General features: G+C 44.9%; 1 protein-coding gene across 7 annotated transcripts; it reads right to left on the bottom strand.

Moving 5' to 3' along the window:
- Positions 1–443: 443 nt before the first annotated feature.
- LOC106580292 (triacylglycerol hydrolase DDHD2) lies at positions 444–25,894 on the bottom strand. 7 transcript variants are annotated; one of them, XM_014161136.3, is made up of 20 exons: positions 25,759–25,894; positions 24,725–25,003; positions 21,916–22,111; positions 21,598–21,779; positions 21,116–21,205; positions 20,827–20,947; positions 20,523–20,612; positions 17,497–17,638; positions 16,035–16,243; positions 12,022–12,089; positions 11,577–11,696; positions 11,407–11,502; positions 11,080–11,274; positions 6,266–6,292; positions 5,441–5,596; positions 5,221–5,323; positions 4,927–5,088; positions 4,590–4,691; positions 3,220–3,385; positions 444–1,704 (listed from the first exon to the last, which is right to left on the bottom strand). In XM_014161136.3, exons 2-20 carry the CDS (start codon positions 24,872–24,874, stop codon positions 1,623–1,625), a joined length of 2,457 nt encoding a protein of 818 aa, XP_014016611.1. In that variant the 5' UTR covers positions 24,875–25,003; positions 25,759–25,894; the 3' UTR covers positions 444–1,622. The 7 variants fall into 7 exon arrangements, with proteins under 7 accessions (XP_014016611.1, XP_014016610.1, XP_014016613.1 ...); XM_014161135.3 differs by having other exon boundaries at positions 25,577–25,838; XM_014161138.3 differs by lacking the exon at positions 6,266–6,292 and having other exon boundaries at positions 25,577–25,837.
- Positions 25,895–26,094: the final 200 nt, after the last annotated feature.

Genomic DNA, 26,094 nt, shown 5'->3' on the forward strand with positions numbered 1-26,094 from the left:
CTGCACAGAGCCCTGCCCTCAACTCCAACAAACACATTTGGGATGAATTGGAATGCCGCCTGCTAGCCAGGCCTAATCGCCCAACATCAGTGCCCGACCTCACTAATGCTCGTGAATGAATGGCAGCAAGTCCCCGCAGCAATGTTCCAACATCTAGTGGAAAGCCTTCCCAAAAGAGTGGAGGCTGTTATAGCAGCAAAGGGGGGAACCAACTCAACTCCATATTAACGCCCATGATTTTGGAATGAGATGTTCGACGAACAAAATTGGCTCTAACCACAGTTTAAAGAGGTTGGTTGGCACACACCAAAGGGGGAATGATTTTTACACACACTCACAGAACGAAAACAACCCTGTCCGTTTTCTCCCCTCATACATACCTGCCTCTAAGATAAGTACTTGGAGGAAAAATGTCTCGTCAGTTCCATTAAAGATATATCATGTTATTTTTTACAATCATTTTAATAATTAGCTTTTACATGATACAAATAAATCCAAAAACGTAATTATCTATAGTCAGTCAGTTAATCTAGAGAGGAGTGAGATTATCAGAACATCACATTGCACTGGAATTATGGGTGGAGTACTTTTTATGGTAACACTTTACTTAAGAGTGACATGCAGCCTTCATATGCATGACGTAAAGAGTTGTAATGCCCTACATGTTTATATACCCTTTATAAAATGCTTTTCTAAGCCTTAATTTTAAGCAGCATCTAAGTAAAGTGTTACCTTTTTGGTAGTCAAGCACGTACTGATACGAACTGGTATACAACCTTCTGGAGACATGCACTAAACACACAGGAGAGGAATTATCATCCTGCATGATCTGTTGTTGTAAATGTATTATAGGACATGTCAAGTCTAAGGCAAAGTAAAAAGAAATGACCTGAAAATAACGTATATAAAGGTTATGATCCAGACATGATCAAACAGGATCTGATTCTTTAGTAAAACACATGTTAAATGCAGTCTACCCCTGCAACAGGAGGATCCAGCGGCTCAAACCCAGGTCCTTCAGTGTGGTTTTAGGAAAATGGAAAACCAGTCTTAACTATGGTTCTCCCATAGAGTTGGGTAGAGGGCTCACGTGGATAGTCTTCAATGTTGCTGCCCATGTGGTCACAGGATGAGAAATTTCAGAGATAAAAATGTACTAGAGAGCTCATCTCCAATGGGTTCTCCAGTCCTCTTCATGTCAGCTGGGACAGGTTTGGTTCTTCAAGGAGCAATTCTCTGTCACACCCTTGACACACACACACCCAGAGGCAGACGCCATCTGTCCGAGGAGGTGACTCAACGGTTTTGTGAGGCTCAGACACAAGGCATTCTGGGAGAGAGCAGTGGCTGCATGTCCTTTTTCATGTTGCTTTCATTACATTTTAGTAACTTATAAATAACGCTCTGTGTATGTATAAAGACTTTATAGCCCTCTCTGTGTGTTTATAAAGCCTTTAAAACTCTGTGGTTATTCAATATTTATATCTCTGTGTTTTTACTGACTTACTTGCCTTACTGCTTTCAGCTCCTAATAAAGCATAGTGCCTCATCGGTGCATCTCCATGGAATTCATGTGTTGTTATTAAGCCTTTATACCGGTCTCTGTGTTTATAAAGCCTTTGTTATTGCTGTGGCTGCTCAAAGGCCACACCCAGTTTGTCGTAGATCTCCTTTAGCAGCAGCAGAGCAGTGTCCTCAGACTCCCTATACACACAGGAGAGACAAAAGAGTGACTTACTTGTGTGTATGTACTGACATGAATAGTGCATTCGGAAAGTATTCAGACCCCTTCCCTTTTTACACATTTTGTTACGTTACAGCCTTATTCTAAAATGGATTAAATAAATAAAACATCTCATCAATCTGCACACAATACCCCATAATGACAATTATAATTTTTTCAAATGTATTAAAAAATATTTTATGTACATAAGTATTCAGACCCTTTGCTATGAGACTCGAAATTGAGCTCAGGTGCATCCTGTTTCGATTGATCATCCTTGAGATGTTTCTACAACTTGATTGGAAGACACCTGTGGTCAATTCAATTGTTTGGACATGATTTGGAAAGGTACACACCTGTCTAAATAAGGTCCCACTGTTGACAGTGCATGTCAGAGCAAAAACCAAGCCATGAGGTTGAAGGAATTGTCCGTAGAGCTCCGAGGCAGGATTGGGTCGAGGCACAGATCTGGGGAAGGGTACCAAACTATTTCTGCAGCATTGAAGGTCCCCAAGAACACAGTGGCCTCCATCATTCTTCCTAGAGCTGGCCTCCAGGCCAAACTGAGCAATCGGGGGAGAAGGGCCTTGGTCAGGGAGGTGACAACCCTCTCTGCAGCACTCCACCAATCAGGCCTTTATGGTAGAGTGGCCAGACGGAAGCCACTCCTCAGTAAAAGGCACATGACAGCCCGCTTGGAGTTTGCCAAAATGCACGTAAAGACTCAGACAATGAGAAACAAGATTATCTGGTGAAACCAAGACTGTACTATTTGGCCTGAATGCCAAGCATCACGTCTGGAGGAAACCTGGCACCATCCCTACGGTGGTGGTGGCAGCATCATGCTGTGCGGATATTTTTCAGCGGCAGGGACTAGGAGACTAGTCAGGATCGAGGGAAAGATGAACGGAGCATAGTACAGAGAGATCCTTGATGAAAACCTGCTCCAGAGTATTCAGGACCTCAGACTGGGGCGAAGGTTCATCTTCCAACAGGACAACGACCTTAAGTACACGCCCAATACAATGCAGGAGTGGCCCAGTCAGAGCCCAGACTTGAACCCGATCTAACATCTCTGGAGAGACCTGAAAACAGCTGTGCAGCGACACTCCCCACCCAACCTGACAGAGCTTGAGAGGATCTGCAGAGAAGAATGGGAGAAACTCCCCAAATACAGGTGTGCCAAGCTTGTAGCGTCATACCCAAGAAGACTCAAGGCTGTAATCGCTGCCAAAGGTGCTTCAACATAGTACTGAGTAAAGGGTCTGAATACTTATGTAAATGTAATATTTCAGTTTTATTTTTTTATAAATTAGCAAAAATGTCAATAATTTTTTTTTGCTTTGTCAATATGAGGTATTGTGCATAGATTGTTAAGGAACAATATGTATACACATTTTAGAATAAGGCTATTACGTAACAAAATGTGGAACATGTCAAGGGGTCATTGGCGTCGGCTAATGGGGATCCTAATAAACACACACACAGGTACTGACCAGTAGCAGAGGTGGGACTGGATGGCAAACAGATATTCGTTGAAACTCTCAATGGGTGCCTCCTGCAGTACATAGTCTATCCTCCGCCCTCCATTCAGCATTCCCACCTTCACCTGACGCCCCTCCTCCTCCCCCGACCCTGGAGACTCTGCCTCTTCATGCACACCTGCAGGGTCAGAGATGGACCAATCACACGCAGGCAGACGGACTCCTATGTCCAGTCCAGAAACAACTCCTAGCCCTTCTTGCCATTTGCAGATATGAAAGGACTGGAAAATAAAATCCTAAATGATGCCGGCTCCACCTAGACTTCCAATAAATAGGATTAGTGAAGTTTGTGCCATTTTGCACACACAGATCTGCAGATGATGAAGCTACCTGGGAATGACAAGTGTTTCTGGGCCAGGTAAGTAACTCCTGTTTGAAGGGAAGATAACGAAGGGGAGGGGAGATTGCTAGAAATTGTGGAGAGAGAAAGGTAGCGAGTGGAGTGAGAGTTCAGTGGGCGAGGGGAGTTAGAGAGTTGAGTGTGCATAGGGAGTGAACGAGTAGAGTTTGTGAGAGGAGTAAGTGAGTGGGGTTAGAGAAAAATAAAGCTGAGCTTCAGGAAACAGCAGCCACTTGGAAAAGTCAGGCAGTCTATCAAGGCTCTGGGAGGGGCCAGGTGCATGGCGGAGGGGCCAGGTGCATGGCGGAGGGGCCAGGTGCATGGGGGAGGGGCCAAGTGCATGGGGGAAGAGGCTCAGAGATAACAGGGCAACAGCTGAGATATGCTAAGAAGAGAGTGTTTAAAAGGCTTGATACGCTGAGAGAAGAGGGAGGATAATAACACACTACTGAAAAGCGTGAGCTGTGAGACACTGCATCAACAGAACACATCCAAGGTAAGATGAATACTTTCCTGAACACAGTTAATGCTATTGATTTAACCACACTATGTCTACAGTTTCATTATCTACAGTTTTAAAATCAGTCCATAGATGTCACTGAAATACTCTTGTAACTAGTCTATCAGAAAATACTGCTTTAGCTAGTAGTAGCCTTAAACTAAATGCTTCGAGGCCCATATCAGGCTTCAATTTCCAGGTAGCTAGGGAACTCTATGCCTAGAGGACAATTTCAACTCTAAATATTAGGCTATTTTATCCAGTTCAAGACAAAAATATGAGGCCAAATATCAGGCCATTGTTGCTACAAAAAGTTATATTACCATGTCTGTGAGTGCACACAGGCTGCTATGTCTCTCTCTCTGACAGAGGGGGGCGCTGTAAGGAGTATTCTCTGTGTACAGAGTTCTGGGCTGCAGCTGACAGTCAGACCACCCATACAGTAGATCATTCTAGCCTCCTGGCTATCTCCTGGCTTCTTACCTTGGAAGTAATGTAAGTGAAGGGCTTTGGGCCACTCCAGAATTTTTGTCCACAAATCAGCCTTACTCTTTTCCCTCACAGCAGCGCAGGCTGCCGCAGGGGCTAGGGTCAGGGGTTAGGGGTCAGGGTAAAGGAAAGAACACCAGAACAGCAGAGAGGAGAGGAGAGGGAACATGCAGGAGGAGACAAGGTTAGACATGTCAGCAAGAACACTCTCACACGCTTCAAACATGCTGGGGACTGGAAGTTAAAGGTTATGTTAAAAGCCTTAAAACTTGTGGTATTAGCCTACGCAGAGCAGTAGTGCACTGACACTGTGTGTGTGCATATGTGTTACTCTCTGTCTCCTGCAGGGATCTCTCTGCTGTAGTTTCTCCATCCTCCACCGGGGGCAGTGCAGCGACAGGCATTCGGACCAGAGACTGCCAGGCAGTACGAAACGAGCCGAGAACGTTATTCTTCAGATCAGTACTCATCCGCGTCAGACTCTCTTTCAACTCTAGAGAACACACACACTCCAAATGTTATTATATTTCATGTCATAAGGCTTTTCAACACCACAACACTTTGCAGACACAAAGATGAATTCTTTAACAGACGTATTGATAGAAAAATAGGTTGATATCCGTACCCAGGTGCATCCTCTTGCGGCCCTTGTGATGTGGGATCAGCATGGGCTCTAGGTCTGACTCAGACACAATCATGGGCTCGATCCGATAGGCCACAGGGTCAAACTTTAGAGGGAGAGAGAGAACAAGCCATGTCCCAATAAATTGTATGTGTGCACGTGTGTGGGTGTTATATTATACAAATCTCAGGCAGGCAGGGATGGTGTGTATGTGTGTGCTTACAGGGTGGTATATGTTATAGAAGTTCTTGCAGGTGGGAAAGGTGTAGTTTGGGTCGATGCGTTTGAGTCCACGGACGGTCAGGAACATTCCGATGGGAGAACCGAACGCAAAGAAGGTCTGAGGATGGAATGCCAGCTGGGGGTAGTTAATGGACACCTGGAGAGAAACAGGGAGGGAGGGAGAGTGAGCGGAGAGAGAGAGAGAGAGAGAGAGAGAGAGAGAGAGAGAGAGATAAATCACGTGTATATTCAGCCCAGAGAAAACCAAGACAATAGGCTTGAATAGCCCAATAGAAATCGATCCCATGCAAAATGTCAACATTAAGTGATAATACATGGGTCAATACAATGAAAAATAATGACCCAGTAACATTCACATACATACATTCAACATGGGTGCAAAATGTTCATGCATCACAACAAGCCAGCAAACATTGACGGCAACACAAGGTCTGGGAACCCTCACAGCAGCTAGCAGGAAACCATGGAGATGAGGACTCACACAGGTATGAACAGTGGATGTGTTCATGTACATACAGTATGTATCCTGGTAACAGTGAGAGTCCTATATGGAAGGAAGGGTGAAGGTGGAATGAGAGATTTGTCTGATTCATATGAGGACAGTAGAATAGATCTTTGAGAGGGTACTGACAGACTAGATGACCTGTCACATTGGTGTTGAGGTTAGGGGGGAGGTTAAGGATACATTCTAATGCTTTCTATGAGGATAGGAGCATAAGAGGAATTGGAAGAGGAAAGAGAAGAGAACTGGTGTTGGGAACCACAACCAACAGCATGTCCTGTATAGAGAGACAGTGTGACAGACCTGTCCCTTGGCTATGCCCCCGTTGGTCTGTCCAGGCAGGCAGAGGGAGACAAGCAGGAGGGCTAGTTAGACCTCACAGTCACTTTTACTACTACTTCTACTACTACTACTGCTGCTACAGCTAATACTACAACTACTACGACTGCTGCTGTACTACGACTACTACTAATACTTCTACTGCTGCAACTATTACTACTGCTGCTACTGCTGATGCTGCTGCTACAACTACTACTGCAACTACTACTGCTACAGCTGCTGCTACAACTACTACTGCTGCTGCTACTACAACTACTACTGCTGATACCACTACAACTACTACTACTGCTGCTGCTACAACTACTGCTGCTGCTACAACTAATGCTGCTACAACTATTACAACTAATGCTGCTACAACTACTACTACTGCTGCTGCTACAACTACTGCTGCTGCTACAACTAATGCTGCTGCTACAACTAATGCTGCTACAACTACTGCTGCTGCTACAACTACTACAACTACCGCTGCTCCTGCTACAACTACTACAACTACTGCTGCTGCTGCTACAACTACTGCTGCTACAACTGCTGCTGCTACAACTACTGCTGCTACAACTGCAACTACTGCTGCTACAACTACTACTGCTGCTGCTACAACTACTACTGCTGCTGCTACAACTACTGCTGCTGCTGCTACAACTGCTGCTACAACTACTGCTGCTGCTACAACTACTGCTGCAACAACTACTGCTGCTGCTACAACTACTCAGCTGACTGCTGCTACTACTGCTGCTACAACTACTGCTGCTGCTGCTACAACTACCGCTGCTGCTGCTACAACTACCGCTGCTACAACTACTGCTGCTGCTGCTACAACTACTGCTGCTGCTACAACAACTACTGCTGCTGCTACAACTACTGCTGCTGCTACAACTACTACTGCTGCTGCTACAACTACTGCTACAACTACTGCTGCTACAACAACTACTGCTGCTACAACAACTACTGCTGCTGCTACAACTACTACTGCTGCTGCTACAACAACTACTGCTGCTACAACAACTACTGCTGCTGCTGCTACAACAACTACTGCTGCTACAACAACTACTGCTGCTACAACAACTACTGCTGCTACAACAACTACTGCTGCTGCTACAACTACTGCTGCTACAACTACTGCTGCTACAACTAGTGCTGCTGCTACAACAACTACTGCTGCTACAACAACTAATGCTGCTGCTACAACTAATGCTGCTGCTACAACTACTGCTACAACTGCTGCTGCTACAACAACTACTGCTGCTACAACAACTACTGCTGCTGCTGCTACAACAACTACTGCTGCTACAACAACTACTGCTGCTGCTACAACTACTGCTGCTGCTACAACTACTGCTGCTGCTACAACTACTGCTGCTGCTACAACTACTGCTGCTGCTACAACTACTGCTGCTGCTACAACTGCTGCTGCAACAACTACTGCTGCTACAACTGCTGCTACTACAACTGCTGCTACAACAACTACTGCTGCTACAACAACTACTGCTGCTACAACAACTACTGCTGCTACAACAACTACTGCTGCTACAACAACTACTGCTGTTACAACAACTACTGCTGCTACAACAACTACTGCTGCTACAACAACTACTGCTGCTGCTACAACTACTGCTGCTGCTACAACTACTGCTGCTACAACTACTACTACTACTGCTGCTGCTACAACTACTGCTGCTACAACTACTGCTGCAACTACTGCTGCTGCTACAACTACTACTGCTGCTGCTACAACTGCTGCTACTACAGTCTACTGCTGCAACTGCTGCTGCTACCACAGTCTACTGCTGCTACTACTGCTGTTACTACTGCTGCTACAACTGCTGCTACTGCTGCTACAACTACTGCTGCTACTGCTGCTACAACTACTGCTGCTGCTGCTACAACTACTGCTGCTGCTACAACTACTGCTGCTACAACTACTGCTGCTACAACTACCACTGCTGCTACTACTGCTGCTACAACTACCGCTGCTACAACTACCACTGCTGCTACAACTGCTGCTACAACTACTGCTGCTGCTACAAATACTGCTGCTACAACTACCACTGCTGCTACAACTGCTGCTACAACTACTGCTGCTGCTACAACTGCTGCTACAACTACTGCTGCTGCTACAACTGCTGCTACAACTGCTGCTGCTGCTACAACTACCACTGCTGCTACAACTGCTGCTACAACTACTGCTGCTGCTACAACTGCTGCTACAACTACTGCTGCTACAACAACTACTGCTGCTACAACTACTGCTGCTGCTGCTACAACTACTGCTGCTGTTACTGCTACAACTACTGCTGCTACTGCTACAACTACTGCTGCTACAACTACTGCTGCTACAACTACTACTGCTTACTACTGCTGCAACTGCTGCTGCTAATACAGTCTACTGCTGTTGTTACTATTGCTGCTACTGCTACTACAGTCCACTGCTACTACTGCTGCTGCTGCAACTGCTGCTGCTACTACAGTCTACTGCTGCTGCTGCTACTGCTGCTGCGGCAACTGCTGCTACTACAGTCTATTGCTGCTGCTACTACTGCTGCTGCTACTACAGTCTACTGCTGCAACTGCTGCTGCTACCACAGTCTACTGCTGCTACTACTGCTGTTACTACAACTACTGCTGCTACTGCTGCTACAACTACTGCTGCTACTGCTGCTACAACTACTGCTGCTGCTGCTACAACTACTGCTGCTGCTACAACTGCTGCTACAACTACTGCTGCTACAACTACCACTGCTGCTACAACTGCTGCTACAACTACTGCTGCTACAACTACCACTGCTACAACTACCACTGCTGCTACAACTGCTGCTACAACTACTGCTGCTGCTACAAATACTGCTGCTACAACTACCACTGCTGCTACAACTGCTGCTACAACTACTGCTGCTGCTACAACTGCTGCTACAACTGCTGCTACAACTGCTGCTGCTGCTACAACTGCTACAACTACTGCTGCTGCTACAACTACCACTGCTGCTACAACTGCTGCTACAACTACTGCTGCTGCTACAACTGCCGCTACAACTACTGCTGCCGCTACAACTACTGCTGCCGCTACAACTACTGCTGCTGCTACAACTACTGCTGCTGCTACAACTACTGCTGCTGCTACAACTACCACTGCTGCTACAACTACCACTGCTGCTACAACTGCTGCTACAACTACTGCTGCTGCTACAACTGCTGCTACAACTACTGCTGCTGCTACAACTACTGCTGCTGCTGCTGCTGCTACTACAACTACTACTGCTTACTACTACTGCAACTGCTGCTGCTAATACAGTCTACTGCTGCTGTTACTATTGCTGCTACTGCTACTACAGTCCACTGCTACTACTGCTGCTGCTGCAACTGCTGCTGTTACTACAGTCACTGCTGCTGCTACTACTGCTGCTACAACTACTGCTGCCTCTACAACTACTGCTGCTGCTACTACTGCTGCTACAACTACTACTGCCTCTACAACTACTGCTGCTGCTACAACTACTGCTACTACTGCTACTACTGCTACAACTGCTGCAACTACAACTACTGCTGCTGCTACAACTACTGCTGCTGCTACAACTACCACTGCTGCTACAACTGCTGCTACAACTACTGCTGCTGCTACAACTACTGCTGCTGCTACAACTACTGCTGCTGCTGCTACAACTACTGCTGCTGCTACAACTACTGCTGCTACAACTACTGCTGCTACAACTACTGCTGCTGCTGCAACTACTGCTGCTGCTGCTACAACTACTGCTGCTACAACTACTGCTGCTACAACTACTGCTGCTGCTGCTACAACTACTACAACTGCTGCTGCTAATACAGTCTACTGCTGCTGTTGCTACTGCGGCAACTGCTGCTGCTACCACAGTCTACTGCTGCTGCTGCTACTACTGCTGCTACTACAGTCTACTGCTGCTGCTACTGCTGCTGCTACTGCTGCTGCTACTACTGCTGCTGCTACTACTGCTGCTACTGCTGCTACTACTGCTGCTACTGCTGCAACTGCTACTATTACAACTACTGCGGCAACTACTACTACGGCGGCGACTACTACTACTACTACGGCGGCGACTGCTGCTACGACTACTACTAGTGGTGTTACGACTATTACTACTACTAGTACTACTGCGACGACTGCTGCTGATCCGACGATGACGACTGCTGCTGCGACGACGACTGCTGCTGCGACGACGACTGCTGCTGCGACGACGACTGCTGCTGCGACGACGACTGCTGCTGCTGCGACGACGACTGCTGCTGCGACGACGACTGCTGCTATGACGACTGCTGCTGCGATGACGACTGCTGCTGCGATGACGACTGCTGCTGCGATGACGACTGCTGCTGCGATGACGACTGCTGCTGCGATGACGACTGCTGCTGCGATGACGACTACTACTACTGCTGCTATGAGTACTACTATGACTACTACTAATGCTGCTACTACTACTACTACTGCTGCTATGACTACTGCTATGACTACTACTATGACTACTACTAATGCTGCTACTACTACTACTACAGCTCACACCAATCAGACAGGGCAGCAGAGGTGATGATACCTTGAGAGCAGTGTTCAAGAGTAGAAAGTTAGTTGTCACCGAGTTAGTTGTCTCCGAGTTACCACTGATTTAGTTACCACTGAGTAAGTTACTGCCAAATTATGACTGTGTTAGTTACCAATTAAGTCACCACAGAGTTAGTCACCACAGAGTTAGTTACCACAAAGTACCACACGCACGCAACCCCAGGTAGCGTGTGTCTTTGTGTGTGTGTGTTACCTGTCCAATGCCCACGTCGAAGTATTCGTAGTCAACGGCGCTGGTTATGGACTGGGCTCTGAGAAACTGCTGTTGGCGTGCTGACGCCCCTGGAGACTGGTTGCCAAAGCTAACCGTGGGAGAGGGGGAATCTTCGGAGGGGTCTGGAGGTGCCTGCAGCCCGGGGGCCAAAAGCACCGTTCCCTGCCGACCCTCCTACACACACAAATATGTGACAGAAAGAACAATAAATGAGAATGATAAATATCTGACGTTTGCAGCTGAGACTCCACTGCACGAAAGCGCACACACACACATACAGTACTTTGTGATCTTATGAACCCTGACCTGTGGGAAGTGTCTCTTCCGTATGAAGCTGAGGATCTTCTTCCTCGGTCCCAGAGGGATTCCGAGCTCTGTCAGGTCAGTTTCGTCACACATAGCCTGAGGGAAGACTGGGAGATTAGCGCACGCAGACAGAAAGACAAGCAGGCAGGCACGCACGCACACAGTCTCACCAGTGAGTCAAGGTCTAGGTCCACGCTCTGTAGTGTACCCAGGTGCTCCTGGAGGCCCATTCTGCATAGAACCTGCTCCAACGCATCACAGGTCAGAGGGCAGGGGTCACGGTTACGACCCTAAAGGCCAGACGAGGGATGTTATCATGTTATAGAACATAAATATAATGGGATAGTCATTACATTCATACACTGTGATGTCTATAGCATTAACAAAGTGGCATCTAGACCTTAATCTGCACTGTACAGCAGGATGTCTATCACTAAGAGGCCTACAGTTCCCCCTAATATAGAGAAGACATGAGCTATGTAGTACATTTACCGCAACAGAACCGCACTGCTGTGAGATTATAAAAGATCTCTGGTACCTGAAGCTTAGCTTGAGGTGTGTGTCAGTCAGGTATGTAATAATACTGAGTCTCTGTCATGGTAAAGACCTGGTTACCTCATCTCTGTCTGCCTCTCCTGATCCTGTCTTCTGATTGGTCAGCAGATCAAACAGGATCAGCGAGCCTGTAGGGGAATCCGAGGTCATTCAATAAAAGGTCAAGATAGGCCAATCCTGTTTAAGATGTAGGATTCCTACAGGTGGTGTTTCTAGACATTTGCATCATTTTAATGAACTGTAATTAATGGTTGTAAAATCATATTTTGAGGAGGACGGTTGACAAACTGTATCTATAAAGCCACACAAATGAAACCCTTGCCAACAACGCATGTGGGTGTGTGTGTTTGGTCGCACCAATTTTTTTTTTTTTTACAAAAATGTATATAATTGATAATGACCTTGCAGAATGTGACTGCATTCCATATAGAACCAGGCTAATGACTAGCCATCTTTAAAATTAGTAGGCCCTTGTGTTCTTACAGCAAAGAAAAGAGACTTCAAATAATGTGCAAAATGTATTTACTGCAGATTTCTAAGTGCCATGTGTTATTTTCTGCTAAATCCTTTGGAGGGCAGAATTTGAAGAAAAAAAAGAAAGCGGGGAGAAAGACTGATTTCCCAAAATGTTGGAGGGGTTTCGCTCTCAAAATAACAATGTTTTACATAAAAACAACAAAATTGGATGTTCCAAGTCCACAACAATGCTTAAAACCACATCAAGGGACAATTTGAGCTCTGTGAAAAATCTGAGGAATGTATATCTTTTTTGTGTAGACAACCTTTATTTCAGATGTGCACCAGCCAGACAGTTGGCTTGCGGTGTTTCTGCAGCACACATGCGATGGGAGTTTTCAAAACAAATGGCCACTTGATTTATGCAAATAATCATGATTCTGCCAAGTAGGCATAGGCTACTTTGTAGTTACCCTTTAATTGCCTTTCTATCTACCCGAAAAAAGGTTAGGCTATCATTACGGCTACACAAAGTGGTAGACATTTACAGTATATAGGCCCTACAGGCACCACACACAGCAGGGCTCGACATTCAGGTAAATCTGCCAGTGGCACACCAGGCCAGTGCCAACTGAAAGCTACTGGCCCGAATGAAAAAATCTATACTGGCCAGGGTCAGTATGATGCGTGCATCATTTTAATAGCAGGGGATTTTATCTTTCATTTGCGTGGTGAACAAGTAGCCTATACAGGGTTCATAAATACATTGGCAGGTCAAATTCAAGGACTTTTTCAAGCACTTAATTATCATTTTCAAGGACCTACATTTGATATTTAACTGTTTTCACACATTTTGTTACGTTACTGCTTTATTGCAAAATTGATTGAATACATTTTTCTCCACATCAATCTACACACACAATACCCCATAATGACTAAATGAAAACAGGTTTTTAGAAATACCTTATTTACATAAGTATTCAGACTCTTTGCTATGAGTTTCAGAATTTAGCTCAGGTGCATCCTGTTTCCATTGATCTTCCTTGAGATGTTTCAACAACTTGATTGGAGTCCACCTGTGGTCAATTTAATTGATTGGACATGATTTGGAAAGGCACACACCTGTCTATATAAGGTCCCACAGTTGACAGTGCATGTCAGAGCAAAAACCAAGCCATGAGGTTGAAGGAATTGTTCGTAGAGCTCCGAGACAGAATTGTCAATGCACAGATCTGGAGAAGGGTACCAAAACATTTCTGCAGCATTGAAGGTCCCTAAAAACACATTGGCCCCCATCATTCTTAAATGGAAGAAGTTTAAAACCACCAAAACTCTTCCTAGAGCTGACTGCTCGGCCAAACTGAGCAAATCGGGGGGGGGGGGAGATGGGCCTCGGTCAGGGAGGTGACCAAGAACCCGATGATCACCCTGACAGAGCTCCAGAGTTCCTCTTTGGATATGGGAGAACCTTCCAAAAGGACAACCATCTCTGCAGCACTCCACCAATCAGACCTTTATGGTAGAGTGGCCAGACGTAAGCCACTCCTCTGTAAAATGCACGACAGCCTGCTTGAGGTTTTCAACCAAGACTGAACCTTTTAAATACCTGGCTTGCATACCCATTCTTGCCTTAGCATGTATTGGTAGATGCTATATCACATTTTGCTGACATGGGCAACCAAATTGCACCTTCTGTATTTTATTATTCTAACTTTCAATAGTAAGTTGAGACCACGACTGAGTTCCTAAATAAATTTTAAAAAAAGAACCTAATAATAATAAAAAAGTATACTATTATATTGGACAATTTAGCCACTACAATATATACAGGGCCAGTCAAAAGTGTGGACACACTCATTAAAGGGTTTTTCTTTATTTTTACTATTTTCTACATTGTAGAATAATAGTGAAGACATAAACTACGAAATAACACATATGGAATCATGTGGTAACCAGAAAAGTGTTAAACAAATCAAAATATATTTTATATTTGAGATTCTTCAAAGTAGCCACCCTTTTCCTTGATGACAGCTTTGCACACTCTTGGCATTCTCTCAACCAGCTTTACCTGGAACGCTTTTCCAACAGTTTTGAAGGAGTTCCCACATATAATGAGCACTTGTTGGCTGCTTTTCCTTCACTTTGCGGTCCAACTCAGCCCAAACCATCTCAATTGAGTTGAGGTCGGGTGATTGTGGAGCCCAGGTCATCTGATGCAGCACTCAATCACTCTCCTTCTTGGTCACATAGCCCTTACACAGCCTGGAGGTGTGTTCGGTCATTGTCCTGTTGAAAAACAAATTTATAGTCCCACTAATCCCAAACCAGATATGATGGCGTATCGCTGCTGAATGCTGTGGTAGCCATGCTGGTTAAGTGTGCCTTGAATTCTAAATAAATCACTGACAGTGTCACCAGCAAAGCACCCCCACACCATCACACCTCCTCCTCCATGCTTCACGGTGGGAACCACACATCTGAAGATCATCCGTTCACCTACTCTGCATCTCACAAAGACATTGCGGTTGGAACAAAAAATCTCGAAATTGGACTCATCAGACCAAAGGACAGATTTCCACCGGTCTAATGTCCATTGCTTGTGTTTCTTGGCCCAAGCAAGTCTCTTCTTCTTATTGGTGTCCTTTAGTAGTGGTTTCTTTGCAGAAATTCAACCATGAAGGCCTGATTCACGCAGTCTCCTCTTAACAGTTGATGTTGAGCTGTCTGTTACTTGAACTCTGTGAAGCATTTATTTGGGCTGCAATTTCTGAGGCTGGTAATTCTACTGAACTTATCCTCTGCACCCAACTTTCCTTTCCTGTGGCGGTCCTCACGAGAGCCAGTTTCATCATAGCGCTTGATGGTTTTTGTGACCAGCACTTGAAGAAACTTTCAAAAGTTGTTGAAATGTTCAGAAACAGGATGCACCTGAGCTCAATTTCGAGTCTCATATCAAAGGGTCTGAATACTTATTATAATAAGGCTGTAACGTAACAAAATGTGGAAAATGGGAAGGCGTCTGAATATTTTCCGAATGCACTTTGTGTGTGTGTGTGTATATACTTATTTATTTGATAAAAAATATATATATTGGTACGCAGGCCTACAAAAGAGGGGCCAAGGGCCGCATGCAGCCTGTGGGCCGCCAAATGCCCATCCCTGATCTATAGGCTGTGTGTGTGCATGTGATAAATACAATAGACTAGGTTAAAAATAGCAATATTACAATAGTTTTTACACTTGCCCAAGCAGCCCCTTAGAGGGATGATCTACTGGCCCGGAGGGTTTCTAAAACCTCCCCTGTACATCGAGTCCTGACTGACACACACACACACACACACACACACACACACACACACACACACACACACACACACACACACACACACACAGTTGCTGCCTCTTCAGAAAGTTGGTTTATTTTTGGTCAATTGCACATTACTGTTTAAATAAATCATGATGTTAAAACAAATTATAATGTGACCAGGTTAAACAATTTCACTGGCACCCTTGCAAAAAAAAAACATTGTGTGTTGCAAGTCAAATGGTCGCAAATGCTGTTTTGATCGCAGTATCGAACCCTAGTGTGTGTGCATGGCTGTGTGCGTGTGTCTTACCCAGGCTGTGTCCAACCACAGACACTGCTCCAGTGAACTCTGGGTGTCTGTGTTTGAACAGTGAGTGGAGCTTGTTAACCTCGGAGGCCACAGTGTCCACTATGGTCTGGCAGTAGGTAGGACTGTTGTAGAAGAACAGGTCGAGCAGAGTGTCATTGGTGAAATGTCTCAGACGACTGATACTGGGGAGAGTGATCCTCTGAATGTCCCTGAGAGATAGGGGAAAGAGAGAAGGGAAGGAGAGGGAAGAGAGAAAAAGAAGGGGGGAGAGGGGAGAGAGAAAGGGAGGTTGGGGAGAGAGCAGGGTGAGGGGGAAAGAGAGAAGGGGATGAGAGGGAATGGGATGAGAGAGGAGAGAGAGAAGGGGATGAGAGGGGACAGAGAGAAGGGGATGAGAGGGGACAGAGAGAAGGGGATGAGAGGGGACAGAGGGAATGGGATGAGAGGAGAGAGAGGGAATGGGATGAGAGGAGAGAGAGAGAAGGGGATGAGAGGAGAGAGAGAAGGGGATGACAGGAGAGAGAGAGAAGGGGATGAGAGGGGACAGAGAGAAGGGGATGAGAAGGGAGAGAGAGAGAAGGGGATGAGAGGGGACAGAGAGAAGGGGATGAGAGGGGAGAGAGGGAATGGGATGAGAGAGGAGATGGGATGAGAGAGGAGAGAGAGAGAGAGAAGGGGATGAGAGGGGATAGAGGAATCAGGGGAAGAGAGGGAATGGGATGAGAGGAGAGAGAGAGAGAGGGAATGGGATGAGAGGAGAGAGAGAGAGAAGGGGATGAGAGGGGACAGAGAGAAGGGGATGAAAGAGGAGAGAGAGAGAAGGGGATGAGAGGTGAGAGAAGGGGATGAGAGGTGAGAGAGAGAGAAGGGGATGAGAGGTGAGAGGTGAGAGAGAGAGAAGGGGATGAGAGGTGAGAGAGAGAAGGGGATGAGAGGGGACAGAGAGAAGGGGATGAGAGGTGAGAGAGAGAAGGGGATGAGAGGGGAGAGAGAAGGGGATGAGAGGGGACAGAGAGAAGGGGATGAGAGGGGACAGAGAGAAGGGGATGAGAGGGGACAGAGAGAAGGGGATGAGAGGGGACAGAGAGAAGGAGATGAGAGGGGACCGAGAGAAGGGGATGAGAGGTGAGAGAGGGAATGGGATGAGAGGGGACAGAGAGAAGGGGATGAGAGGGGAGGATAGGGGAGAGAGATGGGTAGAGAGGGGCGAGAGATGGTAGAGAGGGGGGGTGAGAGGAGGAGAGAGAGGAGGGGGTGAGATGAGATAAGGAGAGTGGAGAGAGGAGGGTGGTAGGCAGAGATAGAGAAAGAGATTAGTAAAAAATGCAGTACTAGATACTGGTTGACTAGACTGAGGATGCTTATCTCGTGTGTGTGTGTGTGTGTGTGTGTGTGTGTGTGTGTGTGTGTGTGTGTGTGTGTGTGTGTGTGTGTGTGTGTGTGTGTGTGTGCATGTTCTTACTCGTCTACTCCAGTGGCGTCTCCGTGTAGTGCGCTGTGCCAGTTGACAGGTAGGAACTCCACTCTGCCCACCCTGCCCTCCTCCTGGCCTCTCCTGTAATGGCTCCCCAGTAGGGATAGGGACGCACTCCTGAAGTCATTCACTATACACAGAGAGAGACCGTTAACACAGACACACACACACAGAGAGACCGTTAACACAGACACACACACACAGAGAGACCGTTAATACAGACACACACACAGAGAGACACCGTTAATACAGACACACACAGAGAGAGACCGTTAACACAGACACACACAGAGAGAGACCGTTAATACAGACACACACACAGAGAGACCGTTAACACAGACACACACACACAGAGAGAGACCGTTAATACAGACACACACACAGAGAGAGACCGTTAATACAGACACACACACAGAAAGAGACCGTTAATACAGACACACACACAGAGAGACACCGTTAACACAGACACACACAGAGAGAGACCGTTAATACAGACACACACACAGAGAGAGACCGTTAATACAGACACACACAGAGAGAGACCGTTAATACAGACACACACAGAGAGAGACCGTTAACACAGACACACACACAGAGAGACCGTTAACACAGACACACACACAGAGAGAGACCGTTAACACAGACACACACACAGAGAGAGACCGTTAACACAGACACACACACACAGAGAGAGCACGTTAATACAGACACACAGAGAGAGAGACCGTTAACACTAGAGGTCGACCAATTATGATTTTTCAACGCCGATACCGATACCGATTATTGGAGGACCGAAAGAAGCCGATACCGATTAAACAGCAGATTTTTTCTACTTATTTATTTGTAATAATGACAATTACAACAATACTGAATGAACACTTATTTTAGCTTAATATAATACTTATTTTAGCTTAATATAATACATCAATAAAATCAATTTAGCCTCAAATAAATAATGAAACATGTTCAATTTGGTTTAAATAATGCAAAAACAAAGTGTTGGAGAACAAAGTAAAAGTGCATTATGTGCCATGTAAGAAAGCTAACGTTTAAGTTCCTTGCTCAGAACATGAGAACATATGAAAGCTGGTGGTTCCTTTTAACATGAGTCTTCAATATTCCCAGGTAAGAAGTTTTAGGTTGTAGTTATTATAGGAATTACAGGACTATTTCTCTCTATACGATTTGTATTTCATATACCTTTGATTATTGGATGTTCTTATAGGCACTTTAGTCTTGCCAGTGTAACAGTATAGCTTCCGTCCCTCTCCTCGCTCCTACCTGGGCTCGAACCAGGAACACATCGACAACAGCCACCCTCGAAGCAGCGTTACCCACGTAGAGGAAGGGAAACAACTACTCCAAGTCTCAGAGCGAGTGACGTTTGAAACGCTATTAGCGCGCACCCGGCTAACTAGCTAGCCATTTCACATCGGTTACACCAGCCTAATCTCAGGAGTAGATAGGCTTGAAGTCATAAACAGCGCAATGCATTGCGAAGAGCTGCTGGCAAAACGCACGAAAGTGCTATTTTGAATGAATGCTTACGAGCCTGCTGCTGCCTACCATCGCTCAGTCAGACTGCTCTATCAAATCATAGACTTAATTATAACATAATAACACACAGAAACACAAGCCTTAGGTCATTAATATGGTCAAATCCGGAAACTATCACGTTTATTCTTTCAGTGAAATACGGAACCGTTCCGTATTTTATCTAAAGGGTGGCATCTATAAGTCTAAATATTCCTGTTACATTGCACAACCTTCAATGTTATGTCATAATTACGTAAAAGTCTGGCAAATTAGTTCGCAACGAGCCAGGCGGCCCAAACTGTTGCATATACCCTGACTGCGTGCAATGGACGGAAGAGAAGTGACAATTTCACCTGGTTAATATTGCCTGCTAACCTGGATTTCTTTTAGCTAAATATGCAGGTTTAAAAATATATACTTCTGTGTATTGATTTTAAGAAAGGCATTGATGTTTATGGTTGGGTACATTCATGCAACGATTGTGCTTTTTTCGCAAATGCGCTTTTGTTAAATCATCCCCCGTTTGGCGAAGACGACTGTCTTTGTTAGGAAGAAATAGTCTTCACAGTTCGCAACAAGTCAGGCGGCCCAAACTGCTGCATATACCCTGACTCTGTTGCAGAGGTGACACATTTTCCCTAGTTAAAATAAATTAATGTTAGCAGGCAATATTAACTAAAGATGCAGGTTTAAAAAGATATACTTGTGTATTGATTTTAAGAAAGACATTGATGTTTATGGTTAGGTACAAGTTGGAGCAACGACAGACCTTTTTCGCGAATGCGCACCGCATTGATTATATGCAACGCAGGACAGGCTAGATAAACTAGTAATATCATCATCCATGTGTAGTTAACTAGTGATTATGATTGATTGATTTTATAAGATAAGTTTAATGCTAGCTAGCAACTTACCTTGGCTACTTACTGCATTCGCGTAACAGGCAGGCTCCTCGTGGAGTGCAATGTAAAGCAGGTGGTTAGAGCGTTGGACTAGTTAACCTTAAGTTTGCATCCCCAAGCTGACAAGGTAAAAATCTGTCGTTCTGCCCCTGAACAAGGCAGTTAACCCACCGTTCCTAGACCGTCATTGAAAATAAGAATGTGTTCTTAACTGACTTGCCTAGTTAAAAAATATTTATATAAAAATATATATATATGTATATATATATAAAAAATGACAACAAAAAAAAAATTCTAAATGTTTAAAAATTCGGCAAATCGGTGGCCAAAAATACCGATTACCGATTGTTATGAAAACTTGAAATCGGCCATTCCGATTAATCGGTCGACCTCTAGTTAACACAGACACACACACAGAGAGAAGCCGTTAACACAGACACACACAGAGAGAGAGAGACTGTTAAAACACACACAGAGAGACAGTTCACACACACACACACACACACACACACACACACACACACACACACACACACACATACAAGCAAATGCATTGACACACACACACACACTCACCACACTGTATGATAGATCTGAAGCGGATGTCACAGGCGGGGCCGATGCCGTGAACCATGAATACCAGGTGATCTATTGTCTCTGGTTCACCTGGATAACACACACAGACAGGCCTTCAGTAGAGCAAGACGCATGTCTCTCACACACACGGAGATTAGAAACTCGCACACACATACCTTAAAAGGTGTTTAGTAATGTAGGACAGATATACTGAAAGTAATCCATTATACTAAACGGTTTTGAGACTGACCAGAGGTCAAACAGTAAATATATCTCACACACACACACACACACACACACACACCGTCAGGTATCTCTGCTGTGATGTTGTCGACACCCCTCTTGACAGTACGTGGGCGAGTCTGCTCCGAGGGAGAGGAGACCCACTCGTCCTGCAACGCGATTGGCTGGTACTGCATGATCAGCTGACCATGGAAGGGGGGTTAGAGGTGGAGAGAAAAAGAGAGAGAGTAAATACAGATGGAAAAGATACTAAAAACATGACACGCCATAACTAATGCATCCAAACTTAGCATAGCATGGGTTAGTCCCAATGGTGTAGTAAAGACATGAGGAGCGGTCAGCGTTCTTACTTTAGGGTTGTGCAGGATGACTGTCTCTCCTGAAGGAAAATCCAGCTTCCTCTTCCACTCATCTAGAGTCACTGCTATCATATAGGCCTCCTGACAGACAGACAGACAGACAGACAGACAGACAGACAGACAGACAGACAGACAGACAGACAGACAGACAGACAGACAGACAGACAGACAGACAGACAGACAGACAGACAGACAGACAGACAGACAGACAGACAGACAGACAGACAGGGGGGGAGGGTGGATTACAAGCCAGAATTAAGTGTTTTTTTTTTTAGTAGTACAACTTAGTAATGCTGTAATATTGTAGTTATGTACTATTGTTGTTGTAATGGTGTATTAGTGTTGTAATGTTGATTATGTTGTAGTAATGTTGTACCGATGGTGTAATAATGGGGGTACTGATGTTGACATGATGCTGTAATAACATTGTAGTGATGTTACAGCACTGCCAGGGTAACGTTAGAGTGTCATACCTCCAGGTTGGTGCTGAACTCCTCAGGGTAGGGCATGTATCTGGTATCTTTATCTCCTTTATAGAACCAGGTACAGCGTCGCACCTCTGACGGGCCCTGCTCCCAGTACACCGCATACCTCTGCCGCTCCCGAACACGCACGTCATACCTCTCCCCTTCTACTGCCACCACCACCTCTCCTCCTAAACACACAAATATATATTATTTTCACTCACGCACGCACTCACTCATCACTCACTCACTCACTCACTCACTCACTCACTCACTCACTCACTCACTCACTCACTCACTCACTCACTCACTCACTCACTCACTCACCGGTAGACAAGGCCTGTTCCAGTCTCTCCGAGTCCTCTCTGCTGAAAGGGAGCCACACATCCTTGGAGTCGGCACGGCGACAGTAGAACCAATGGGGTTGCACGGGCTGGTACAGGGGCGGGGCTGGCTCCATGTCAACCAACTCGAAGGAGGAAGTGGAGGAAGGGGAGGTCTCCTCCACCACCACGCCAGACACCTGCAGGGGTGAAATCATCATCATACTGATACCTGGGGTGTAATGGTGCTTTCAAGACAACTCAGAAACTCGGAACCTCCAAGTGAAAATGTGCATACCTTTCCGAATTGCCTTGAACGCGGCATAATTAACTGACTAGAATTCTGTATTTACACATGCACATACAGTAAGAATCAACACTGGATAAACAAATAGTATAAATAACCATCTGTGTGTGTATAAACATAAATAACACTAAGCTCTGTAAACCCCTGCAGCTACAGTAGCACCCACCTGATCATTTAGTCCTCATTCACCTTCACTGAGAAAGTCTACTTTAAGACCCCTATAACCAGGAGGTCTCTGTAGAGATCCATCATTTCTATTCTAGGGAGGTAGTATCGTCACAACCCCTGACGTAGTTCGACCTACCTTCCCCTCCACACAGCACAGTCTCTCCACAATCACACCATTCTACAGTTACAGCCAGGAGCTTCAATAATTAAACAGCAGCCAAGCAGGGCGTCGGTTGTCCCTTTTTCCTGTAGCTCCCACTGATCACTGATCCTCAGTAGACGAGCAGAGACGAGACCAGGACAGAGCACAGTGTAACGGACCTCTCCCGGGCTAAACAAAGCCCTGCTTTATTCTCTCTACCGCAGCAAGCATCTCCTCTCTCCTTTGCCTTTCCTCTCCACTCTTCCCCTCTATTTTCCTATTTTCTCCTCTACTCACAGCTAACATGGGTCCTAGCTCAGCACCAGTGTGTGAAAGAACTGCACAAAGGCTGGATCTCTCTGTACCTCTGGAAGGGAGATTGACATCCTCACATCACGTGCTGTGCTAGAATTCTGTACGCAAAAGGAGATTCTGCAACAGTACTTTCCACCGCCAAACCTTTAAACTCTGGGTTGCGAAATAAAATCTGATTTGTGCTGGTTAAATCTTCCGTTGCCTGGGCAATAATTTTATTATTGTGACACCAATGCAGATTTTACACAACTTCACCAAGACATTGTTCTTCTAAATCAGATTCCGTGATGTGGCTTCAGGAATGAACCAGGAATGTTTATGGAAGGCTCTTCATGTTAGCTGCCCAAACAGGAAGTCTCCTTCGCCTCGCAACTGAGTTTTTAACCAAACTAATAAATGACCTGTACCCGCTCACACAAATTGGCTTTTGCCAATCATGACAATGCTTCTGAATAGACCTACACTATAAAAGTGTCAACTGTATGACTACCCCTCCCTTCCTAATCTCTGTTGTGTGTTGGCAGTTGGCACAGGCCCTAAGGTGCAGGACATACCATTCTTATTTTAACATTAGCTCTGTGGGGCAGGAGAATGTAACAGTTGACTTTGAGCAAGGGGACCAGAGCCACACACACACACACACACACACACACACACTAGAGCAGGGGGACTAGTGGAGGGGGCATAGTTGTAAGAGGCTGGGGAGGAGCCTAGTAGTGACTGACATTAGTCAAGTGTTTACTGACAGGACAAGCTGCCTTATAGGGCCTCTGCTATAGAAGTGTTATGGGAGGAATAAATACCACCAGTACACGCTCTATTCCCATTGCCTATAGTGTGATAACATTACTGTTCACTCATGACATTTGGGGATTTTTTTTGCCTTTCAGAATCTGTTTTACATCAGCCAGGTCTGGAAAGCTCCTGGCAAAGTCTCAAGCCTGTATTTGTGGTTATAGACTATCAGGGGATTTCTACTGGGTTATTGGAGAGTGACAGGGAAGCCTGTTAACAACGGACATTGGACCCTCTCCACACACATACACACACGTAATTGATCATGACTTCACACTCCCAGTGCAGTTGAGACACACCAGGGCTGGGCTAAATTCATACTTTTGGAATTGACTCCCCAAATTACTTTGAATTGAATTGGCCAGACCCCACAGGATGTAGAATTTGAGCGTTTCATTGAACTTGACAGGTCACACTTACAGATACCAAAGAAACAATGGAAACAATGTTCATATACTCTTAACCATAGTGCTTAGAATAGCCAATTATATTTCCACCAACCATTTCATTTGTTTGGCTTCTTTTTGAAGGCCTCAGGGTCAACTTGAGGGTTAAACTAATGCATTCTGGGAAATGTAGTACTTTCCCCCATATTGAACAAAATGTAAGTGATTAATTAAATATAAGTACAGAATATTCACATACAGGTTTTGTTTTCCTTGATCATTCATTTCAAATGTTTGTCCTGAAAATCAACTGCTTCAACAAATATTTAATATGCAGTATATAACAACATGTTTGATGTTTTATTTACAAGATGTATATTTGTATAGACTACACTTAACATAGAATAGAAGAGGAATTTGAATTTCATTGAATTTAACTGAATTCAATTCTATTTCCTTGAATTCCAATTAAATTCTATTTCCTTCTAATTCAAATTGCAATTCTATATTCTGTTTACTACATCAATTAAAAGATAATTAAAATTCAATAATTAAATTGGAATTCATGAAGCATTCTCAATTCAAACCTGAATTGAGCCCAACCCTGACACATACTTTACTGATCATGCCGTCACAGAACAGTACACAGTTGCACAGTACAGTTACACAGTACACAGAACAGTTACACAAACAAACTCACCTGCGCCACAGGCGTGTTCCCATCCAGAAGTGTGTGCGCAGGTGTGATCCTGTCCAGAGGTGTATGTGCAGGTCTGTCTGACAGGTCCTGAACAGTGATGGTGGGGGCAGGCTGTGAGTGCCCCCCCTCTGGCCCCAGGCCCTCTGACATCACCCTTACCCCTCAGCCCTACAGAGAGAGAGAGTTGGGCACTGAGGCACCTGTCCCAGACGTATTGTCTATGTGATGCTCTGTGGCAGGCTAGGAGCCAGATCAGTGGTACTGTAGCTAACTGAGGACCTGAAAGAGAAATAATAACAACAAAACCACCATGTTAGCTCATCTGTGAGCAGTTATTTTTTTATATATTTTTTTACCTTTATTTCTTTAGCACTAGCTAGAGATACACAAGAAAGTAACGGAACCCATAGATCCGCAATAGTCCAAATGATGACGGAATAGTGCTGGCTCTTTATTTACTAGTTCTTTATTATTATGGCAGCGCGTTAACGTTATAGGTTTCTCTTGTAGGACGGAAAGAAGAGCTGTCAGGAGTACAGATCAAATTATTGTCTTGACCTAGAGGCTCATGACGGTGATAGCGAGCTAGCTAACTAGCTAGCTAACGTTAATTAATAAAGACCATCTGGCATACGACAGTCAGCCACCCATCTGGGATAGCTTTCTTAGCCTGGCTGCATGTTAAGTTATTATCGCTGGAATAGATATTCTTGGTTATTAGCTAACTAGTACCTACAAGAACACTACACTCCTTGTTAGCTAGCTATAACGGATTCGCCTCAGTCAATGCAGCGCCAGTAGTAGCTAGCTAGCCAGGACGGAGAAGGTAGTCAGAAAACAACATTAACTGACCTGCTGCTGCTGGACTAGGTGGTCGGGCAGTCGGTCGGGGCACTCATATAGCTCTTCTACTGTTATTACATTACAGACGTAGCAACCTATCACTCAACTAAGTACGGTTGCCAAATCAATAAAACTATGTAGAAACAGTCAAAACAATCAAAAGCTAGCTAGTTAGATAGCTATCACATTACCTAATGTGTGCTGTCATCTCTCGGTTGTGTAGTTGTACAGAGCCTGTCCTGTCACTACTGGCGATGGTTTTTATTTTTAAATTTTTATTGACAACAACTCAATACAGGAAGTACATGTGGGAACGCAAGTATATATAAATAATATACAAAGGACAATTGGGCTAGGGGTGTACAATATCACATTACACAAGGACCTTAAGGGACATACATACACTTATAATTCTAACATCTTTTTTGTTAGTATAGTATTTAATTGTCTTAAAATACAGTTCAATTTCTTTTTGTACGTTAAGAAAATATGGTCTTTTGTTTGTAAATGTACATTTGTGAATATGA

This window comes from Salmo salar, chromosome 20 (assembly GCF_965601325.2).
Source record: "Salmo salar chromosome 20, fSalSal1, whole genome shotgun sequence".
Taxonomy (NCBI): Eukaryota; Metazoa; Chordata; class Actinopteri; order Salmoniformes; family Salmonidae; genus Salmo; species Salmo salar.

What these genes read in the sequence shown, in the direction of transcription:
- LOC106580292 (XM_014161136.3), bottom strand. Translation starts at nt 24,874, where the DNA reads ATGTCAGAGGGCCTGGGGCCAGAGGGGGGGCACTCACAGCCTGCCCCC. An exon ending in AGTTCAGCACCAACCTGGAG is followed by an intron (nt 21,206 to 21,597) that starts GTATGACACTCT and finishes TCTGTCTGTCAG; the next exon opens with GAGGCCTATATGATAGCAGT. An exon ending in ATCCCTGCAGGAGACAGAGA is followed by an intron (nt 4,692 to 4,926) that starts GTAACACATATG and finishes CCCTGACCCTAG; the next exon opens with CCCCTGCGGCAGCCTGCGCT.